Here is a 22,128-nt window from a genome sequence, read left to right on the forward strand (position 1 = left end):
AATTGCTGAGAGTGATAGCTATAAAGAAAAGAAATAAAATAGAAAACGACTAAGAGGTGGGCAAAGGTCGATTTGAGATAGAGTAGTTAAGAAGGGTTTCTCTGAGCTGAAACCCGAATGATGGGAAAGAGGCAGAGGAAGGAGATGGAAGAGTTTTCCAGGTGGAGGGAACAGCATGTGCAAAGGCCATGCGACTGGAAAGAGCTGGGTATGTTCAAGGGAAAGAAAGCCGGTGTGACTGGAGTGCTGTGTCTGAGGGGTATGGGGCTCTATGGGGCCAGCTAAGGAGAATTTATTCTTGTCGCAGTCACAACTGAGGGCTTTATAAAAGGGTTTATTTTTTTAATGAGATTACTCCGTGTGTTAAATGGACTGGAAGAGGCAGGATCAGAAGCAGAGAGATCTGTTGGGGACCTGATGGGGATCGAGGCCAGTTAGGGACAGATGACAGAGACTTGGTGGCAGCTGCAGCAGTGATGATGATGAAAAATAGCCAGATTGAGGGTAAATGGAGAAGTGAGAACTGTCAGAATGTGTAGTAAACTGGTCATGGGGTGTGACAGAAAAAAAGGGGAGTCAAAGATGCATCCCAGGGCTTTGCAGGAGACTGGGACATGTTGGGAGGAGGCCAAGAATTCTGCTTCTGATGGGTCACAGTCCAGGTCCCTGCTGGACACACAGGCGCAGCAGCCACCAGGCAGCTGGATCTATGAACCTGGGCTCAGAAGAGAAGTCAGCGGGGAATCCCCGTGTGGGCAACCTGGAGCCCTCCAGCATCTAGAGAGCAAGGAAGAAGAAAGGATCCAATGGGGCATGAAGACCCCTGGAGGGTGTGATGTCCCCCATCCCCCTTGGATGTGACTCTCTTATGCTTCCACCATGCACTTCCTTATCCTCCTAGCAGCCCCTCATCCAACACCCGCATCCTCCAGGAATTACTCCACTGTCCCTTTCTGTGTGTGCCTTTGCCCTCCCAGCTAGCCAGCTCCAGGGCAGCCTCTGGTATCCTTCCCTCCTCTGTTCCACTGGAGATTCTCTGAGTCAACCTTGCTGAACCCAAGGAAGCTTGTCTTGACCCCACAAGTCTGGCCCTGGTACCAGCGGTGGGCTGCTGACCTCCTGTTCCTCCACAGATGCCTTGACTCCTGCCCAGCACTGACCCTTCCCTTGGCTCTCCCCACCCCTCTACCATCAAATGACACCTTGTTTAAATCCAGAACTTCTCAGGATAGATTTTTTTTTGGGGGGGGGGGGGGTACTTGGGTTGGAAATCGAACCCAGGTCTCTCGCATGGCAGGCGAGCATCCTATCAGGATGGTTTTTATTGGCAAATGGCCCCAGCAGCTCCCTTACAGTCAGGAGCTCATCTCTGCTGGGTTTGATAAGGGCTGCCAGAGGAGTGGACGGAAAGAGTGGGCTACGTAAGCTCTCCCACACCTCCCACCCCCAGCTCAGATAATAAGATGGGGCTCAGGCTTGGCCCCACCCCTCCTCTATCTTAGCCCTGGAGCTACAGTCTCCAGGAGGGTCTGAACTGCACCCCCCCGCCAAGCATGCTCTAGGTGAACTAATTTCCAAAATTCAGTGACCACCCCCCGCCACCCCCCCCCCGAAAAAATTCAGTGATCAAATGGTGTTGGCCTCCACCTCTTGCTTCTCACTAGAGCTACAGATAATTTCTGACTTCTCAAAAAAATGTCTGGAGTCCGTACTTCCCCACTGGGATTAACATGTGTTTCTAAGAACCACGTTTTTTTTTTTCTTTCTGAATTCAGAGCCTGGGAACCCAAGATACACTGTCTGTCTGACAGCTATTTGGAGGAAATGGGGAAAATGTATCAAAAGCCAACCAACTCTCTCTAAGTCTCGTTTCTGGGAATCTATCCTAAGGAGGTATACAAAATATAGAAGGAAAAATCCAAAACACAAAAATATTCGTTATAGCTCTACTTATAGCTAAACATTTTTTAAAAAATGGAAACAAACATCCGATAAGAAAATGGCATGCAGCCATGGAAAACAAGTATTCTGCATTAGCCTTGAAACCTGCTAAGAAATAGGACAAAAGTTGAATGTACATTTAGAACTCTAGAGAAGAAAAAGGAGGGGGAGAAGGAAGAGAGTGCAGAGATGGAGGAGAAGGAGGAAAAAAGAAAAGAAAAAGTGTCTATGAAAAAATGTTACTATTCTAATAGGGTTTTCTCTTTTTTCCCCTCAAACTTTCCCCTTATAATTTTTTTCAATGCTGCCAGAGACAGGTGGCAGTTCTAAACCTCCCTCGAAGTCTCCGTAGGAGAGAAACCTTGACTAATCCTTGCTAAGAGACCAAACAGTTGGTCAGAGCAACTTAGCCCCAGAAGATAAAACTGCCGTACCCTGCGCCTGAAGTCTTAGGGCTGAGGCGCAATGGTGGGTGCTCCTGATTTTTATATTTATTTAGATTAGTGTCTTTAGAAGGGCGGGGACAGGACAGAGACCTTCTGAACTATTGAGTGTCAGGCAAAAAACCATGAGGATGAAGGGCACGTGTGCGGGGTTCTGCACAAACTACACCTCGCCACGCGGGCCGGCTGGGAGGAGGGGCTGGCCGCGAACCGAAGGACCCCCGGATGGCTGCCCGGCAGACACAGAAGCCCACCCTCTCAGCTAATCGGCACTTCACTGCACCCAAGGTGGCCCCTCACCAGCCAGGGGTGTAAACATGCCTTCCTCAGGCTGAGCGGAAATTGAGCTACGTCACTTCCGCCCACTGCCCCCACTTCCGGCGGCCGCGTGGGGCTGCGGGAAAATCCAGCCAGCATTGGCAGATGGTCGCTGTCTGCTCTTCCCTCCGAACCCCGTCCTCCTCTCCCTGCTCTAGTTTTAAAACTTCTATGGCTTAGCACAGGGCAGAACTTGCTTTCCCGGCAACCTTGTCTCGCCATAACTTTGAGCTTCGCGTCAACCAAACGCTGCCCTTTCACCCCAGCAGTTTGGAGCTCCTGTTTAATTCTCAGGCAGGTGATACCCACTGCTGCTACCTCCCCACCTGGGTCCTTACACCCCCTGGAGAAGGCTGTGGACACCTGCCAGGGACACGGAGACGCAAGACAAAAGGACATTACTACAGTGCTTCATCCGTTTCTCTTTTTGCACAAAAACAGTCCATTTATTCAAGTGTTCTCCAGCACAAGTACATTAGAAAGGAGCTTTATTATATTCTTCTGGGCACAAAAAAAAAATGTGATGAAGGCGGAACTGACAGACTTTCTACATCTGCTGTACGCAGTGACCTCTTTAATTATTTCATAAACAGCTATGTCACGAGCATCACTTACACAGAGATACAACAGAACACCGGGGAGGGCTGAGGGGACCCCACTCAGGGCCTCTCCGGCGCCCCTCCCTTGATGTCCCAGAACCAGACTGTGAAATGTACATTATTATTGTCAATAAATAGAGAAGCAACCCTAAAAAAATATATAGTGGTGAAAGGATGCTGGAACCAGGAAAAAAAAAAGGAAATAAAAAGAGGAACTTAAAAGAAGGAGGGTGGGGAGGGAAGTCTGGGAAGTAAGTCCTGCATTTAGCTGCGTGGAATGTGCAGAAGTGCTCTGCCGCCGGGGTCAAAGCGAAATCGTCTGTAACAGTAAAAGTTATTACCAAATCAGCTACGGAGTTTATTCTTCAGTATGAATACATGGTTTCCCACAAATAAGTAAGCACCCGCTACTTCAATGCCTCAGCTAAAACACGTGAAATCGCTCATTTAGTTTTCAAGTACAAAGTTAAAATGCCTTTTTAATAATAATATATCAGAGTAAAATAATAGTCTCTTTTAAACTCCACTACAAGAAAACAAAACAAACAGTCATTGTCCAGACAGCAGACTTAATTTAACAATATATATTTTTAATAAAATGTTTTAGCACCTTGTTGAGTCACCTCCTCCCTCTGTGGATTCTAAGGAATTTCGGCATTTCTGTTGTTTGTTGGATTCTAGGGCTGTGCAACCAAATCAGTCTGTGAAGTGACATGGGACTAAGGTGATACTCTAGATCCCTGCGCCTCTCCTTGGGAACAGGGCTGGAGGCTGCCAGACAGGTGTTTGATAAAGCCGCCCTCCCTGCCTCTCAAGGGGAGCAGGTCTGGGGAGTTTTCCAGTTACTGGAGTTACAGGAGTCCACGGGCCTCTGTTTTGGGGAAGACGGCAAGTCACTGCTAGCCAAGGGAACTTCCATCCTTGTCCCCACTGCTTTGACTTGCTTGTTTCACCCTCTCCCCCAACTCAGAGGTCACTGACCACAGGCCCACCTCAGCAGAGTACAAGAGGAAGTGACCCCAGCTTTTCCTTTACCAAAATGTAAAGATTCCAGAGCAGAAGCCAGAACAGTGGCACTCATCCCTCGAGTTAAGTTCTCCTCTTTTCCCTGGCGTGTTCCTGACACCTGACACGAGGCACGGTAAGGAGGCTGCTGATACTGGTAGCCCCAAAAGGGCCGTTCTAGCTCGGGTCCACCCTTCCGTAACATCTTTCCCATCTTGTGGTGTGCAAAAGGCTGCGGCTGCTTCCTGCCACCCAGTCCTAGGACTCCCTAGGACTACTCCAGCATCAACTTGAAATTGCAAGCACTGGGAGCAACCAGCCTAGACAAGGCTGGGGACAAATTCAGATAACTCACCAAAAAGGACTGAAACATGCGCCTGGCCAGAAACTTGGTTTGCACCAGAATCTTGGCCTGACCAAAGGGAGCCACCAGCTGTCTTCGGGTCCCTGGGCCAGGCAGGCCCCATGGCCGTAACTCACACCCACGCTTGAGGGGCTCCTGCAAGTCTCCTGAAAATAAGCGCTCAGAAAGACACTGGTGCCGCAGCAACTCTGCATCAAGTAGAACAGCAACAGGAGTTGAAGACCGCCTCCAAATCTACTTTCTATATACCTATGCAATCAAACATACAAAAACGAAGGCTTCCGTTTTCCTCTAAGAGTATTTCCAAATGGCTCAGTTGAAATATTCCTTCTCCTGCTCCTGCTTTAGATCTTCCTGGCCTCGAAATGGTACATCGTTCCCACTAGGCTTCCCCAGAGTTGCCACGGTCTGGCGGCCAGCTCAGTGGGAGGTCATGGCAGCTGGGTCCTTGTTCAAGGTCAAAGAGCCTTCCTTCCTACCGGGGCTGCCTGTCCCGACCCATACGCCTGCAAGTCACTGAAACTCACGCAGACACCTCCACCAGCCAACCACTCCTAGGCCTGTCTCAAGAGCTAAGCGGTGAGTGCTTGCTTTCTAGTGTGATGTTCAATAGCAAGAAGACTATTACCCTTGTTGGGTCTAGAGAAAGAAGGCCAGCTCATGTCGTCACCTGCCGACAGCAAGATCACCCCCTAATCCTCCCCCGCCAGTCCCTGGCCTGCTGTTCTCATCTGCCTGGGCACTGACATGTCAGTCCCGCAGGGGAAGGGAGTTAGCACCAGCCAACCCAAGGTCTGTGGGGGCTCAGCAGCTGTCTGCTGGACACTAGCTTCCTCCTCAGGTAAGAGGCCAGGGCTTCTGTGACTCTGGCACTAGCACCAACCACCTCCCCCAGGCAAGAGCTGTGTATCTCTTTGGCACCATGCCCCACGCCGCATCCATAGTGGGGAGGCTGTCTCCCTCAGCCCTGTAAGCCTGCCCTCCCGCGGGTAAACAGGCCTGCTCTTTGGAAAGAAAACCCCACTGGGAACATATTTCCCAGGTCTTCTTGGCTTCTCCCACTCCAATGCCTCTGCCCTCAGCCTCAGCGATGCCCAGTGGCTGAGCCCTCCCTCGAGCTGTAGAAGCACAGCTCCCCTTCAGAGGGGGCCCTCCCGGGACTGGAGGTGGGGTGGTAGGAGCACCCCAGCTTGGCCAAGTAGGCACAATCCCAAGGTCCTCTACACATCAAGTTCTACTGTGAGACCAGACCCACGGTTTGGGGGTAAGAAAACCTGGTGATTGCTAATGCGTGGCCCTGCAGGGCCAGGGGCCATCTGGCACATTCTGGGCCCAGTCAGCTTGCTAGGCCGTGGGGAGCAAGTGCCCTACAAGAAGTCATCCGCGGGGCTCCCCGGCCCCAGCACTCCCTCCAAGCCAGCTGGCCGCCTCACCCTACAGCCCGGCCCACAAGATTCAAGGTGGCAGGCCTAGTGATTTCTCATCTCTGCCCAAAAGAGGTCCCTTAAGCTTGCCACATCCTTGGCTAACAAGTTTCTTCAGATACCCTAAAACAGACGCCTTGGGTGGAGCACCAGACCCAGGCAAGGTGGGGGTTGGGCCACTAAGATCAACTAATTCCTCACATAAGCAGTGGACAAAAGCTTGGGAGAGTCCAGAGCAGAGCTGGAAGGTCTGTCTGCAGAGGAAGGCCCATGAAGAGACACTTTGTCCTAACACAAGGGAGCTGGGAAGACCTTAGCGGGCTGGCGGGGGAGGGAGCACCTTGGACTGCCTGGGGCAGCCCTCCTCCCCCCAGCCCTCCTGGAGTGGTGCTGGAGACCCCAGGCCAGGAAGAATGGAGCCTGGCTGGTAGAAGGGACAGAAAGCACCAGTTAGGTACAGGGACTCCTGAGGGGGCCCCAGTCACCACCTGCCATAATGTCATGGTGGCAGCAGGAAGCAATTTGTTAGGAATGATCTTATAAGCCAATCTCAGGAGGAAACGTGAAGTCCTGGGGTCTGGGACCAAGCCTCTGCAAAGAATGGGAGGCTGGGGCCACCGGCCAGGAGCTAGCTCTTGATGCAGTGAGCAGGGGGTACAAAGCCTTGCTTTAGTGTCACCAATTGTTAATTTGCCATCTTCAAAAGATGAGTTTCACTGTCCCATTTTGTTTTTCCCAAAGGAAACCTCCTAGCCAAGACAGACCTGGATGTCAATTTTATTTTGGTCAGGGGAGGGTAGATGTGGGAGTTGAGGGCTGACTTTCCTGGTGCCTAGAGTTGCAGGTCAGTATCACAGGTTGCTAACAGAAGAATCTTTTGACATCACCAGGGGCAAAAAAGATAGAACGCTACCTGCTAGAGGAGAGCACCTGCTAAAATAAAACCTCCTCCTTTTCCTGCCTTCAGCACCTAGCAACTTCTGGGATTGATGGGCTGCCTGCAATCAGGGCAACAGAGAGTCAACAGCTGCGTGGCCGACTCCACAAAGTCCCGAATCCTGGGGAGAAGAGCGCTGGGAGCTCCCTGGCGTGTGTACGAGCTCATTCATTATGCGTCTGTACAGAAACAGGTTCCTGTGCGTGTGTGAGAGAGACTGGTTGATTGTGTGGGGCTTGTCTGCAGGGAGGACCAAGGCTCTGCACACAGAGCCCGTCTCCTGCTCGCCACCACCTATTTCTTATACACGACCCTACCTATGGATTTATATAGTGCCTATCGCGTAGGCCTCATCTTTCTAGGGATGCGAACATGGGACCGTGCGCTTTGCAGCACACCTCCCATGTCTGCCAGTCCCAGGAGGTGCCATCCCCCCTCCCATTATAAAATATATATCTCTGTATGCCACATATCTACACCCCATCTATCCAGGCAAGCATCTGCCCATCGGGCTCTCACCCTGGAGCCACCAAGCGCCATCCCTTCCTACCGCCGACGCCAGGCTGCCTGCCTCAGTAGGAAGTGGGACAAAGTGTCATGCAGTTGGGGCTCCAGGTGCTGCTGACTCGAGGTAAGAGCACAGCGATCATCAGACCAAGTACTAGAAAAGAAATACACACCACTCAAATCACACACACAAGGAGAGAGACAGCCCGGTCCTCCCTCCAGCCCTGACACACCTGACCCAGAGGAGGGAAGTAGAAGAGAAGACTGACAGGCCCAAGGCAGACTGCCTGGGGTCGCCACGCCAGTGGCCCACCTGGCCCGAGGGTCGGGGAGCCAGGGCACCAGAGCCACCGCTGCTGAAAAGCACCCTGCTCCCCGCACCTTGGTTTGAAACCGAAAGGGAGGGGTGTTGGGTTTTTGATTTCTTAAAAAGAAAATCTTAAAACAAACATAATTATAACCAGAACCATAAGAATAATTATAACAATAAAAGGTGTCATCAGCCTCCCAGTATAAAACTGCAGCCTTTGGAGATGACCAAAAACATCACATTCCAGGGGCCAAGGAAGCCGCCTTGTGCACAGAGGGGTGGATGGTAGGGGCCTCATAAAAGAACACACAAAAGGCGACTTAGACAGGAAAGCACCAGTACGTTTTGTATGTTTTTTTATTTGCTCCAGGTGGGGTTTTTAACTGTCACTTTTCCCACACTCTGGATTATTTCTGATCCCACCACGAGGAGCCCTCGAATCGGCTAACGTGAGATTTGGGGAATGGAGACCCCTTACCCTGCCGTCTTTCCAAGGGAGTCTCCTTTTAGAAAGAAATCAAAAGGTTATTGCGTGAGTCTGGATAAATTCCACTCTCAGCTTTCCACGGTCCCGACACCTCACCTTTCCCCCTCATTTGGCAGGCAGGAACAGGAAAAACTGTTCCCGAATTCTCCTCCTTCAACTTTCCAGAACCAAGGGGAAAATTCCACCATTGTAACCATTGATCTTCGCACTCTCTCCCTCTCTCCATCCTTGGTTAAAACCCTTTGCGCATAAGGCCACGTGGAAGCTGATGTTTGTACTCATCTCGCTGGTTTAAAGCACCATTATGAAGTCGGGTTGTACAGTAGTTAAAGTACCTTTTATATATATATCTCATATCTATCATATATATATAAACTGTAAACAAGAGGTAACAGCGGCTTCTAGAAACTGATTTTCTTCAAGGTTTCCTGTGTGGTAGGCACCTGAAATACTGTAGAAAAGTGTCTTGTGTGGCTGTTCTCATCTTCCCTGCTGCTATTGGGTTCTATTTTGCATGACCAGGAATGGTGCTGGCAGGACAGCTCAGTGGCTGGGAGGGACGCTGCCGCCTGAGTGTCTTTCTAAATTTTCTGTCCCCTGCTTGTGCTCCTATCTGATCAGGCTGGAGACAACAACAAAAAGATATATAGTTAAAAAAAAAATTACCCAATATATAGATTTCTATATAATTTCTTTTTTTCCCTCTCTCCCATCTTTCCTCTGCAAGGTATTGTTACTATTTTTTTTTTTTGTCACCAATTTTTGCTGTAATAAACCCTCTTGTTTCAGTCACAGCAAGAAACAAAAACCCAAACAAACAGAAAACCCCTTTGGAAAGAGTAGAAAACAAAAAGGTTTGACCGAAAATAAAAAGGGGTGGGGAAGGAGGGGGCTCGGTTTTGTTTTTAAATAGTTTAAACATCAAAAAATCAAGGAGATGATGTCCAACCCTTTTTTGCAAGGCAAAGCCTTCCGGTGTTTCCGCATCTGTGGTTTTTGTTTTTAAAATTCCTTTTTCTCTTCTGGGTGCTGATACTTCTCTCCATCCTCACGTTCTTGGTGTTTTTGTTTTTTTGTTTTGTGTTTTTCATGTTTTTTGTTTAACTTTGTGTCACTACCTCCGTGTGCCCTCATGTCCCTTACACACAAGCAAAATACTCCTTCAGTGGCGCGAAGAGGTGGCGGATGACGGGCACACTCCACGACCGGCCCAGCAGTCTCTGCCTCGCCAAGCGGCTCATGTTGGAGACGTCTGTGTAGTGGACAGGGAAGCCAAACACCCTGGCAGAGGAACGACAGGATAGGAAGGGCAGGTGAGTGCCGCACAGGTCCAGGGCCAGGCTGCGAGGGGCCGGCTGGCTGCACACTGCCCGGGTGGCGATGCCAGCGTGTGTGAGCACACCCTCGGTCACACGCACAATCCCGCGGGGTTGCCTGTCCTTTCAACTAGTTCAACACGCTGCTCACCAGCTAAGCGCCAGGCCCCGGGCTGGCTTCTGAGAATTTAAAGGCCAGGTTACCCACGGCCTGGATGGCTGGCCGCGCAGGAGAAACATGCTGTTATTTGTGGGGACACCCCCAGGCCATGCTTTACAAATTCCTTCCATGCGGTTTAGATCCAGAAGGGATTTCTCTAGTCTGTATGTAATGGACATTCCTAGGATCTTCCCATTCAAGAGGAGAGAAAACTCTAGAAGAAGCTCGAGTTTTGCCTGGCCCCAGAAAGTCAAGGACTTTGTGCTTGTTGTTTATGTAAATGGTCTCCTCTTTGTCTGACTAAATCCTACAGCTACACTTAGAAAATGAGGTAATTTAGGCCTGGAAGCCTGGTTTTCAAAAAGAAAAAAGCCTGCTGAGGCTGTAAGGTCCTATGCTATCTTGGCTTACAAAATACCTACAAAATTAGTGGCTCAAGTTAAGGAAGCTCCCATAGCTGCAATATATCCTTGAAGTGGGGCAGAATCCCTAGACATTATATTCCTAGACTCCTTACTTAAAATACACAGGCCGGCCTAAAACCCACTGTTCATATAACTGTGGAAAATACAAGCCTGGCCGGGCGAGGCAGACTCCTCTCTATTGTGCCCCCTGGCGCCCGTGCGCCCAGCATGGGTACCTTTCCATTTCAGTGCACCATAAGATGTCCTCTTTCTCGTTCATGAAGACGGGGAAGTGCTGGTCTTTGCCCTGCTTTATGGAGTTTGACCTAGTAGTAATGGTCCTCACTTTGCTGAACTGGAAGGAGAAGGAAAGAGAACGAGCGCTCATTCATTCATTCATTGATTCCTGAGCAAACGCTGGTTGTGCACCTACTATGGGTCTGGTCAGGGAGTCAAACACTACCAGAGCCTGGGCCAGCTGGGGCGGAGGGTGAGGAACTGGGCAGGCGGGGTCAGCAGACCACACTGCCCTGCCTGTTTGGAAGTCACCCGGCCATGCTTAGTCCAGTTCTGCTAGCCAGGGACTTGGGAGGCAGCAGCTCTATCCACCGTTCTCCTCAGTCTTCCACAGAATTGGTTCCTTCACAGGTATAGAAACGGAGGCAAAAGAATGTAACATTCCTCAGGGGCTCAAAGATACCCTCTGGGTGGCTACAGTCCTGACTGCTGGGCCCTGCTGAAGCCTCATGCACTTGCTCTATGAGATCTCTCCAGGGAGAAATGGAGCTTCCACGCCATGGGGGACTGCCCTGAAGACTTCTGCAACAGGTCCCAACCAGCAAAATTTGAAACAACAACAAAAATACCACAGCAGGGCCAAGGACCTTGGTAAGGGCTCCTCAGTGCCTCCTCTGTAAGGGGCAGGGAGCAGCCAGGGAGGAAGGGCTAACGACCAGTGGTGATCACTCTCCCTGCTCTCCAGGCTTGCCCTGGACCCTCTCCCATGTCCCATTCCCCACACTGGCTATGCCCACAGGCCCTGGGCACAGCTCTGATGTACCCTGCCCTTCCTTCTGCCCCCTCAGTGGAAGACCGTGGGCCCTGAGGCTGACCTTGGCTATTCTGCCATGCTCCAGACACTCCTGCAGCTCCAGCTTATCATTCACAGTGGATGCCAACGGCCTAGGAGGCAGAAGAGAGAACGTAACAGGGACCTGGAAACCAGCAGACACGCACCCAGCAGTGCCAACCCCACAGTCACCTGACCCATTGGTAAGAGGAAACCCCACCCAAATCACCACCCACATGCTGTGATTCCCTTCAGACTCCCCCAAGACATATGAAAACACGCTGTAGTCTCCCACGGACACAAATTCCCCCAAGCGGTAAATGGAAAAGTAGTCCCAAAACTACAAACAGGCAGACAGCATCTTCCCAGAAAGGGGGAAAAAATAAAGTATTTTTTATCAGTTATTTAGAAACATACCGAGTTTTAAAGCACCACAAAGAAAGCCTTTAGGGTGATGGAAATATTCTATATCTTGACTGCACTGAGTTACTAGATATGTAGATTTGCTAAAATTCATCAAATTGTATACCTTAAATATACAGTTTTAAATTATAACACAATAAAGTTGATTTTTTAAAAGTTAAAGGCTCACTTAATATTATGATTATTAAAACTTGTTTCTGCATAAGAATGTTCACATACTTAAACTTACAAAAATCTATACTTTGAAGTAAGAAGCCGGGCACATAGGTCCTAATCCCTTTGCACCTGCTGCGGTTGGGTGGCCTGGCTCACGCCCACAAGAGGCAGGGTCACCTGTGGCCACTGGGCATCCTCCCCTACCACCACTGGCCTGGCCATGAAGAGAGACCAGCCATTCCAAGTTTCTGGACTTCCAGCACAGCAAGAATGGGATTCCCTTTCTTTTGACAGGGCCATAGCCCATGTCTTTGCCTCAGAGGACTGCCCTATCCTGAGATCTGGACAAAAAATGTTCACTGAAGTAACGACTAAAACATGGGAGAAAGACCCCGGATGCTGATGGGAAGGAAGTGGATCCCAGTAAGGAGGGCTCGGGCAATGACCCTGGCTGCACACAACGGGTGTGCCTGCCCATGTGCGTGTCTGTGTACACAACACACCTGTGTGGGTGTGCTGAAGGAGCACATGACCAGAAAAGCAGGAGGTAGGCAGTTCCCTTGAGGAGGGCGGAAATATAGGTAGAGTGTGACAGAAAGCAGCAATACGGAAAATGTTATAGGCTATGAGACCCTAAACAGGAACAGGAGGAATCAAAGATGCTGACCACAAAAACAGAAGAGGGAAAGTCCACTAGAAACACTCGGTCTTCCCCGCAGATCTTCACAACACAAGCAAGTCACGTTTTGGTTCTCAGTTCCAATGACACCCCTCCAGCACCCCTTTAGTCTTCCCCTGCACGTTATTACCTGGCATCACCCTAACTTCGCTTCCAGAGCTGACCCTACAGGGTTCTCTGATCTCAGCATGGGAAATGCAGGCACCGGGAGTCAAATCGTGCCTCCAAAGACCCCTCCCTGATTGCTTGTGTTCCTGTACGCACGTTCTCTACTGGGTCCCCTGTGGCACCCTTCTTCCTCCTGGAACCTCAGAGGTCTAGAATTTTATAGAGTGTGAAGACACAGGTGAGAACAATCCCAGAAGACTAAGGTCTATCAGGAGACACCGAGTTCATGGCTCCAGGGAAATACTGGACCAGATAAGCCAGTCCATTCTCCTCAGCCTTACCTTTGGGTGTCTGGGGGTCACTCAGACAGTTTTTGAGTTGGCTGCTTCATTGACCCAAGTCCTTTCCCCCAACAAACCCTCATAAAAGGCAGCAACTCTGCCAAATGGGTATGGGACTGGGATGTTCCTAAAACTTCATTTTAACTGCAGAGAGGAAATTAGATGACTTAGGCTAGAATAAAGGATGGCTTCAACTTATAGGTATACTCTGAAGGCTTCAAGTCCATGACTCAAAACATTTTGGACAGCGTTTCTCTCCGGAACAGCCATCTAGTGCGGTGGCTCTCATCCTGCTATGGAGCTGCAGACTGCTAGTGCCCCACCAGCACTCCTCCTCCTAGGCCTTTTTATAGTGCAAGCATTACACTGAAGAAATGAAACTGACAAGCACTTTCATTCTTTGGTATTAAAATCCTTATCTGTATAACCTAAATGAGGAAAATCATTCCATCAAAGGTTCTGGCACCCACAAAGTTTGTGGTGATTAAATGAAGCAGAACTGTCTGACTTAAATGTCGATGTCTCAGGATTCCCTCTCCTCAAGGAGGCTGTGACCAGGACGTGGGTACCACTCCTTTCCCAGTCCCAACCCATCGCCAAGGCTTTCTATCTCAGGATAAGGACCAAATGGGAAAAGACCGGACATATCGCTGCGACAGAAGCAACTACATTGACTCGGCGGTGCGGGATCCTTGTTTTGTGTAAAGAAAGCAACTTAAAGGTCCTACTTTAGACTCTAATTGTTGGTTTCTGAGACAAGTATTTTCTGAACTCTGACTCCCATTCTTCCTCAAGGAAAAGGAAATAAACAAAATGGCAGTGCAAGCCGACTGGCAGGGGAGTACGGCCCGAGGGGCCCATCCAGCAGTGCTCCCAGCCCTCCTCAGCCCATCCTGCCTCTGTCCACCTGCAGGCCTGCCCACCGGCAGCCACCCAGGCCGTGAGCTCTCACCAACCTGTTCATACCGGGAAGGTTACCCCAGAAGTAGCGGGCCCTGTGCGCAGCTGACACTTCTTTGGCATCAATCATCACAGGGTTGGACTGGAAAAGAGGAAACAGAAGAAAACAGGATGAGAGGAGGAGGAGGAGGAAGAGTAGTATTAAATGGTGCCAGGTATTTCTGATGGCTTAGCACCATCAAGCCTCCAAGGCTTGTACTTCTCTCTCAAGAGAGGCGGCCTGGAGGCTCCCGGAAAAGCCAGAATATTAAACCTAGCCGCCTTCTACACTGCCTGCACTGGAACACTCTAGACCAGCTGGACCTCCTGCGTTGGCATTCGCTCTCTGCACTGCCCAGAAACCTCCACCAGCTGCACGTAGCTACAGAGTACTTGAAATGTGGTTAGTGCCACTGGGGAGCTGAGTTTTTATTTTAAGTTCAGTGGATACAGCCAACATTATAGAGCTGATGGCTACCATGCTGGACAGTGTAGCTCCAGACTACCCAGAGGCTTTGCAGAGGAAAGTGGCAGTGAGGGGGGGTGTTTGCAGCAGGTCCAGGTATGAGCCAAACAGACAATTGTGCACACTTGAAAGGCAGGGGCACCAGCCTTTAGTGACCCCAAGACTCGGGAATGAGGGTGCAAGCTTCCTGGATGCCCAACCAGAGGATGCCTCTGGCAGCAGGAATCCTGTGCTGACAAGTCGAACTTGGCTCAGAGATGAACTGGGACCCACATTTTAGGGAACAAAAAACAAGTTAAGTCATATTTTCTTCTCAGGCTCTATAAAGCCTGTTACGGTAGAGTCTGGCACCCATCCTGACCACTAAGCAGTCAGGTCCAGGTCTTAGAGGAAGACCACTGGTCCCTTCTGGGCTGGGCAGCTAATACTGCTTCCTCCCCCCTTTCTACCTGGGAAGCCCTCAGCTTCCCAAACAAGCCCCTTTGCCAAGCAGAGGTCACCAGTCCCCAGCTCCATAATGCAGAAGAGACAGGGATAAAGCAGCAGTCCGAGGTAGAAGCCATTAGTGAGCTGGCCAAACCAAGGTTGCTGGCTATACCTCGAGAAATCGCGAGATGTCCCTCTTGTCACTAACGCCCATGGCCACCACATTCTCAAAGAGCCAGAAGAAAGGGCGGTCATCTCCCTCCTTGGGCCGCGCGTCATGCAGCAGGCGGTAGAACTCAAAGAAGAGCCGGCCAGTGCCCTCTGAGAGGTCGGAAGAGAAAGCCATCAGCTGGGGCTGTCTACCTAAAACCGTGGTGTGGCTCGGGCATGGGAAGGGGCAGGGAAGACAAGGTCATTGGGAGCAGCTGTCCCAGGACAGAAACATCCAAGTCAGAAACCAAAGTGCAAAAGCATCAGCCCAGAAGTGAGGGGAGAGCACCTACCGTAGAGCCCCTTGCGGGCAGGGTTGACGATGGAGAGGTCGTTGCAGGGACTGCCGCCAATCACCAGATCGAACGGGCCCCACTCCTGGATCTGGGAGGATAAAGTTAACGTGATGGGTCTGCTGTCCAGGGACAGACACAGAAAGGAAGAGAGAAACTATCTGTGAATTTGGCAAAAAACGCACTTTGGCACGGGAGTCAGGGGACCTGGCTCCTTTGTCCACTCCCCAGGCCCCAGGTGTGCAGCCACGGGAAGTCACTGGGGCTCTCTGGGCTCGGCTTCCTAAACCTTTGGAAAGTAAAGGGACCAAATTGGATACTCTCTCCGAGGCCAGCAGGGAAAGCCACCACTCGGTGGGAAGGCGCTCCGGGCTGGACAGCTGAATCCGATGGTGCCCTGTGCTCTGAGCATGTCAGGTGGGGTGTCCGGGCCATCTGAAAACCCTCCACCCTCCAAAGGCACCTAAGGATTCCAGGGGGGCTTATGGTCTCAGGGGTAGACTCAGAAAACTGGGATAGCCAAGAATCACACCTGTGAATCACACCCAGACCCAGAAGCTGGTGAAGCTCTTTCCCCAAAAGTCCCGGGAGGACAGGATGGGAACCTCTTCCTGATCCAAAGGACTTTACCAGAAGGGGCCTTGGAACCAGCCCAGGGAGTGGATGGAGCCCCAAAAGGCATCTAAGCTCCCCTCCTCTCCAGACAGGGGAAAACTGGAGGATCAGGAGGGAGAGGGGAGGAAGAAAGGATGGGACGGAAAATAGGGAAGGAACAAACTGAAGGGGGGTGGGCACTGTCTCCAGAGGCGAGTGCAAGGGGAAAGAAGGCGGGGCAGGTGCCACAGCACCGACATACATGCTTCTGCGTGACGCTGCGGACGTCCCCGACGTACATGATCTTGCCCTGGTGCCGCACCATGCCCACAGTGATGGAGTCCTCGCACACCTCCGAGGCAATGTAGCGGTCCACTTGGATGCCGAGGTCCTTCAGCACCAGGAGCCCTGCACCGCCGGCAGGCAGCGGTTACACCTCCTCCCGCGCCCCCCAAGCTCCCCGGCCAGCCCGCACCCCCTCCTGCCCGGCGAGGCTCTGTTCCAGGGCCCCACTATGTAACACGTCTGGCCTACTAGGAAGGAATGGAGGCCAGGGAAGACAGACCAGGCGGCAGATGGTTTCGGGACCCAGGGAGGACAGCGGTCACCCATTGGAGCGGCCTTTTCTTGGCTCTTTCTGCATCTTGCACACACTGGTTCTTCCTCGTGCCCTGCATCGCCTCCTGCTGCACTTCTACCCCAACCTTCCAGGCTCCACGTAAACACCACCTGCTCTTAAAGGTCTCCTCACCCCCAGGCCCCTGGAATTGGGCACAAGCCCTCTCCGTCTCACTAGAGCAGTCTGTCTTCATGCTACAACATTCTCTTGGATTGCAAATGCTCTTTGGGACGGGGGTGGGGGTGGGGGTGGTGGTGTCTTGTTCATTTTATTTCCTCCTGAGCGAAGAATACCCACTTCCTTCAAACCTTCCACAAATGCTTGCGGCATCAAGGCAAAGAAGTAAACAGAGCAGACCATGAGAGCACTGGAAACAGGACGGTGGCCCATTTTCTAATGCTCCCCACCCAAGAGCTCTTGGTTTCTTGGGGTCTGGCAGGATTTAAGAAGCCGTCAAGGCCCCAGCCTGGGAAACCAAAGCTGTAAATTAGCTTCTCTAGGTTTATATAACATGTCAGCATCGAGCCAAGACCAGAAGACGAACAGATGTCTGAGCTGGTATGCCACCCCCACCCTCGCCCTCTGGTGAGCGTCTCCGGCTCAGACTGCCCATTGCCTTCAGGTCAGGTGCAGACAAGTCTTAACAAGAGCTATTCCTGTCTTGGGAACCAGGGGCTCTGGCAGAGGGGTGGGGAGGTCAGACAGCTTTCCAGGAGGGCTCTCAGGCAGTGTCAAGTCACAAGAAAAATCAGTGCCCACTGGTGGCCCAGCCATGCCTAAGGGGTTTTCCTAAGGAGATAACAGTACATAAAGTATACAAAGGTGTATCATAAGGATGCTTGCCCAGCATGGCTTATAGTAATGAAATAGTAGTAAACAACCTGATGGGGGATTTAAGTAGACTTATGGCACTTTCGTTATATGGAATCCTACACAGCCTCTTATAAATAAGGAATTATCTCTTTACCAGGTCACATGAAAAGCAGCACATAATAAATGCAAAGGCAAGTTACAAGAGTATGCATGTGCTTTTTATCTATCTATATACAGCTATATACATACCCCCCCAGACAGAATAAGATGAAAAGGACATGGACCAAACATGAACTGTGCGAGTATGAATGATTTAGAGTCTTGCAACTATTTTGTTTAGAGTTTGTTTTACAGTGAATACCTGTGACATAATCCAAACACTACAGAACTCTGCTTGCTGGAAGTGACCTCCACTGAGGTGGCATGAAAACCTCCCACCAACCTCTGACTAATGCGCCCTCTGCCTTCTGCTGCAGAGCCGCCTCCACAACAAAGGTGCCCACCAGACATGTTTTGCCATTTATCTTTTTAGCTTTGGCTACATCCCACATCTGTGGACTGCATCCTTTCTCATTTAAAACAAGCATTTCATTTGTGGTACAGTTTTAACAGCTCTAATCTGAACTACTGTCTTATTTCACCAGGGCTAAATGCACACACTGTGCCTCCAGGCAGAGCTGCTGCACCCCAGGATGAGGGCGCCAGAGCTCCTCTCTGCACCTGTGCCACTCACCTGTAGCGATTCCGTCAAAAAGAGACAGCACCCGGATGGGCTTCCTCTTCTCAGCCGGGACAGGTGGGTAAACCTTTGGAGGGTCCTAAGTGGTGAGCACAACAGGCCAGGTAAATGCTTAGTATGGGACCACGCCCAGGGCCAGCCCTCCCAGTGCACTGAGCACACCAGGCTTTCCGCATCTGTCTACTCCACGCCCACCTCTTTCTCACTGTCTTCCAAGCCCCACGACCCACCGGAACCTGCCCTCCAGGGGCTCAACGGCATGCTCCAGACCCCAGACTCACAAACTCCTGGTCATGGTTATTGGCGAAGAACATTTGGAGCCGAGAGGGCCAGTCGTCCCGCCGCCGCAGCAGCCCGTATGTGCCCTTGTGCCCACACATGTAGCAGTTCCAGGGGTCTTCCTTAATGGCCGCCTGGGCAGCCCCCGGCCCCACCAAGAGGTCCACACACTCCACACAGAAGCATCTGGAAGGAAGTCCAGGGGGCAGAGGGGAGTCAGCTGCACCGGGACGGCAGCCCTCAGGCCAGAGCAGAGCCAGGTTCCGGGGTACCAAGCACCTGAAGCCAGAGGCGAGGCAGGGCAGGAAGGGACAGTGTCCTGGGAGCAGCCAGGGAGGGAGGGAGCGCCACTGGCGGTCCGAGGCGGGGACCCTCACCTGCAGCAGTTGTTGTTCCCGCACATGAGCACCTCGCGGCCCCCGCAGCAGATGGTACAGTAGGACTGGTAGCCGTCGTCGTCGTACTGGTAGGCACACTCCAAGAAGCAGTTCTAGAGGGCAGCAGGGAGGGCCAGTGGGCATAAGGCCGGGCCCCGGACAGGGCTGGGGTGAACGCAGGCTTTGACCACCATGTCTGGAGACAGACCCCCGCCACACCGCCCAGCCAGGGACAGGCCAAGCCCCACACCCGGGAAGGGGAACCCCATGCCTCCCCATCCACTGTGGTGGCAGAACCAGAGGGGCGTAAGCGGAGGCTGGGCCAGCTGTACCACGCTCCCACCCAGCCCCAGCGCCCTCCTCCCCTGAGGGCACCCCTCAGTCACCTGCCACAATGCACGGAACAGTGGGAGCCCTGCCCCCACCCTCATGCGGGGACTAGAGTGGATCGTGAGGAATGGAAAGAACGTTTCAAAGGAGAAAAAAACCGCAACAAGTCAAAAGCTTGCAGGCGAGGGGCCTACTCTGTGCCAGTGCCCTCTGCTCCAGGAGTAAGGACCGCGTCAGCACCACCACCCCGGGGAGAGGAGTCGCCTCAACCACAGCTCTGCTGGGCGGGCCCCTACCTTGCAATTTTGGCACATTCCCCCTATGAAGAGGGGGTGTTCCAGGGTGACGTTGAGACTCCCACAAGAGATGCAAATGTCTGAAAAGCAGAGTGCGTGGGTGGGCATCGCTGAACGACACCCCACCCTGCCAGCTCCACAGGTGCTGCACAAAAGGGACATGCTGGAGTAGCCACGAGAGGGTAGGGAGGAGGGTGACCTATAATAACGGGAGGCACAGCGGCCCCCAATCGCAGAAGTCACCACCTGGGAACAGTGTGATCCAGGGGCAGAGACTCCACCTGAGGCCAGGCCCCTGTGGGGGACACTCCTCAGCTGCCCGTGTGTCCTGGGCCCCAGCCTCAGACTCTTCCCAGCCCCAGCTGGGCCTCCAGCCACCACGCCAGGGAAGGAGACTTGGGGAGCTTCCACGACCACTTTATGAGAGCAGGTGAGAAAATGCAAAAGGCTGCAAAGGTCACCTCAGACTTGTTGAATCAAGTCCTAGAGGGGGCTGTCCTTCCCTGACCCTCAAGGGCTGGCCCGGGTCAGCGATGGGGAAGTAGCCATGTGTGCATGAAGCAGGCTGCAAGTGGTGGCGACACGTGGGACAGAACTGCACCCCCACAACCACCTTCGCTGAGCAACAACATAGCTGCCGGGGCCCTCGCCCCACAGTCTTCAAACCTTACTAAGTACCCAGGGCCTCTGCCAGGCAGCCCCCTAGGAGGCAAGTCCCTGGGCCACTGTGGGCCTAAAGCCCCGCTGAGACTCACTCACCCTCGATGTTCCGGCACTTCTGCCGCACCTCGTACACCAGCCGCTCTGCGGGGGGGAAAGTCCAGGATCAGCAGAGGCCACCAAGGCCACACGGGCCTCCCAGGGCCACTCTCTCCAGAGCCAGGCCAGCTACCTCTCGTGCGTTCATCAATAATCTCCTTGACCTTGGGCTTCTCGGTTGTGCTCTTTCGGGGCTTTTTGGCTGGTGGGGGTGGTGCATAAGCAGCTGCCTCAGGTTCAACCCACATGTCCGTGTATACTTCTTTGTAGGGATTCTTCTCCTCTGGGTGGGGAAAGCAGGCAACAAGGTCAAGGTTATAGGCTAACAGGGGAGCCCAGCACCCTCCTCCTCTAGTTTACCTACAGTGAGGACAGCCTGGTCCCTAACTTGCTCCTACTTCCCAACTCTCTGGTTTCAGCCAGCCAGTGGAGAACGGGTTATTCTGGGGTCTTGGAGCAGCACTGCTCCTGCGCTGAGGGAGGGGAAGCCTGTGTATTCCCATCAGCCGCTTCTACAAAGGCCTGGCTCAGCTGTTCTCCTTAGCCCAGCAGGCAGGGGTCCCAGAAGTCTGGGTGAGGCACCTGCATTTACCTTCTGGGGGCTCCAGACCCTTGGGGCCAGAGGGCTGGAAGCCCCCAAGTGCCCATTCGATCATTTGTTTGTTCTGCACCTCCACAGCCTTGGCAGTGTCACTCTCATCACTGTCATGGCATGCCGGGAACAGCTTCCCTGCACGGCTGCTGGCCACCTGCAGGTGACATGGGGGAGAGGGGCAGGTATCAGGGCAGGCTCAAGACCAGACTCAGAGTAGTGAAGGCAGGCATGTGGGCAAAGGAAGAAGAGTCAGGGAAGGAGGAGTGTGGAAAGTGGGTGAGTAACGTAGAGAGAACAGAAGTCACAGGCAAAGGGCCTCAAGCAACCCCCTGCCCAGGCCCAACCTCTGTGCCACCTTCAGACCTCCCAGTGGTCCCTGTCATCTAAGCTCCCTCCGGAGCTCCTGGGAAGGTCACTCACCTGCAGGACCTCATAGATGGCTTTGCGGTACATGGGCTGCTTATTGTAGGTGGCTTGGTGGAATGCACTGCAAAAGGAGCTCAGCGGCATCAGCTTCTCAACACACACCTGGGGGGATGACCAAGGCCCCTCATTTTACACCTTCATCCACTTCTCAAGCACCCACCACCCACCTGGCAATTTGTTAGGGGCTGTGAACGTTAAATTGAGGCTTAGTCTCTGCCCTTGAGAGAACCAGCTGCATCAATAGATAATTCCATGATGCAACCCAAGTTTGATTCCCGGTGCCTACCCATGCAAAAAACAATAATAATAATAATTCCATGATGCAAGAGAGGAGTCCAAACAGAGTGCGGGGGGGGGCCTGAATGGAAATAGGAAAGGAATTCTGAGACATGGGTTTCTGGAAGGAAGTAACTTGGCACCTGAATTCCTGGAAGCTACAGGTGCAACCTAATTATGTCTGGGCTTTTCCCATTTGCACGTATACAGAGTGGGGTGAACAAAGCCCACGTCCACCACCCCAGCTTCACACGGTACCACAACCACAAGCCCTGGCACTGAGACGCCCTTTCACCCCGAGTTCCAGCCCGTAACTCACCACTGAGAACTTGCCGTCCCCGAACCACATGACCCAGCGTGTGCCTTCAGCTGCTCGGCTCCGGCCCGTCATCCACCAGGATACGATGCGGCCTGGCCACCAGGAGAAGCCCCGCAGTTTCCCCCACACCAGCTCCCCAATGCCAAAGCCCCGGCCGTCCTGGAGCCCCAAGGAGCAGAAATCATTACACAGTGGTCACGAGGCCCTGCCACCCTGGTCCCCCCCGTGGCAACCCCAGCCCTGGGATCCGGGGGTCAGGCCAGCCAGGAGGGAACGCCATCTGAATGGACCAAGACAGATCAAAACTGGGGAGACGAAGAGGCCTGGGGTCAGGTGGAGAGAGAGAGGCCAGCGGGAAGTGGAAAGAGCAGGACGAGAGGA

General features: G+C 52.5%; 1 protein-coding gene across 12 annotated transcripts in view; it reads right to left on the reverse strand.

The window, feature by feature from the left end:
* Window positions 1–3,112: 3,112 nt before the first annotated feature.
* DNMT3A (DNA methyltransferase 3 alpha) overlaps window positions 3,113–22,128 on the reverse strand; it is a 132,950-nt gene continuing 113,934 nt past the window's right edge. For 11 of the 12 annotated variants that reach the window (XM_077152297.1, XM_077152296.1, XM_077152298.1 and 8 more), the window contains 16 exons: window positions 21,748–21,906; window positions 21,147–21,254; window positions 20,724–20,880; window positions 20,265–20,414; window positions 20,132–20,176; window positions 19,373–19,452; window positions 18,747–18,859; window positions 18,372–18,555; window positions 18,085–18,169; window positions 16,182–16,327; window positions 15,326–15,416; window positions 14,995–15,143; window positions 13,948–14,033; window positions 11,328–11,397; window positions 10,452–10,570; window positions 3,113–9,616 (listed from right to left, as the gene is read on the reverse strand). In XM_077152297.1, coding sequence (XP_077008412.1) covers window positions 9,475–9,616; window positions 10,452–10,570; window positions 11,328–11,397; window positions 13,948–14,033; window positions 14,995–15,143; window positions 15,326–15,416; window positions 16,182–16,327; window positions 18,085–18,169; window positions 18,372–18,555; window positions 18,747–18,859; window positions 19,373–19,452; window positions 20,132–20,176; window positions 20,265–20,414; window positions 20,724–20,880; window positions 21,147–21,254; window positions 21,748–21,906 — 1,884 coding nt within the window. In that variant the 3' untranslated portion in view covers window positions 3,113–9,474. Of the gene's footprint in view, window positions 9,617–10,451; window positions 10,571–11,327; window positions 11,398–13,947; window positions 14,034–14,994; window positions 15,144–15,325; window positions 15,417–16,181; window positions 16,328–18,084; window positions 18,170–18,371; window positions 18,556–18,746; window positions 18,860–19,372; window positions 19,453–20,131; window positions 20,177–20,264; window positions 20,415–20,723; window positions 20,881–21,146; window positions 21,255–21,747; window positions 21,907–22,128 lie in introns of those variants that run through there. The other variant, XR_013172325.1, reaches the window with a different exon arrangement.

This window comes from Tamandua tetradactyla, chromosome 3 (assembly GCF_023851605.1).
Source record: "Tamandua tetradactyla isolate mTamTet1 chromosome 3, mTamTet1.pri, whole genome shotgun sequence".
In the NCBI taxonomy this organism is placed as follows: Eukaryota; Metazoa; Chordata; class Mammalia; order Pilosa; family Myrmecophagidae; genus Tamandua; species Tamandua tetradactyla.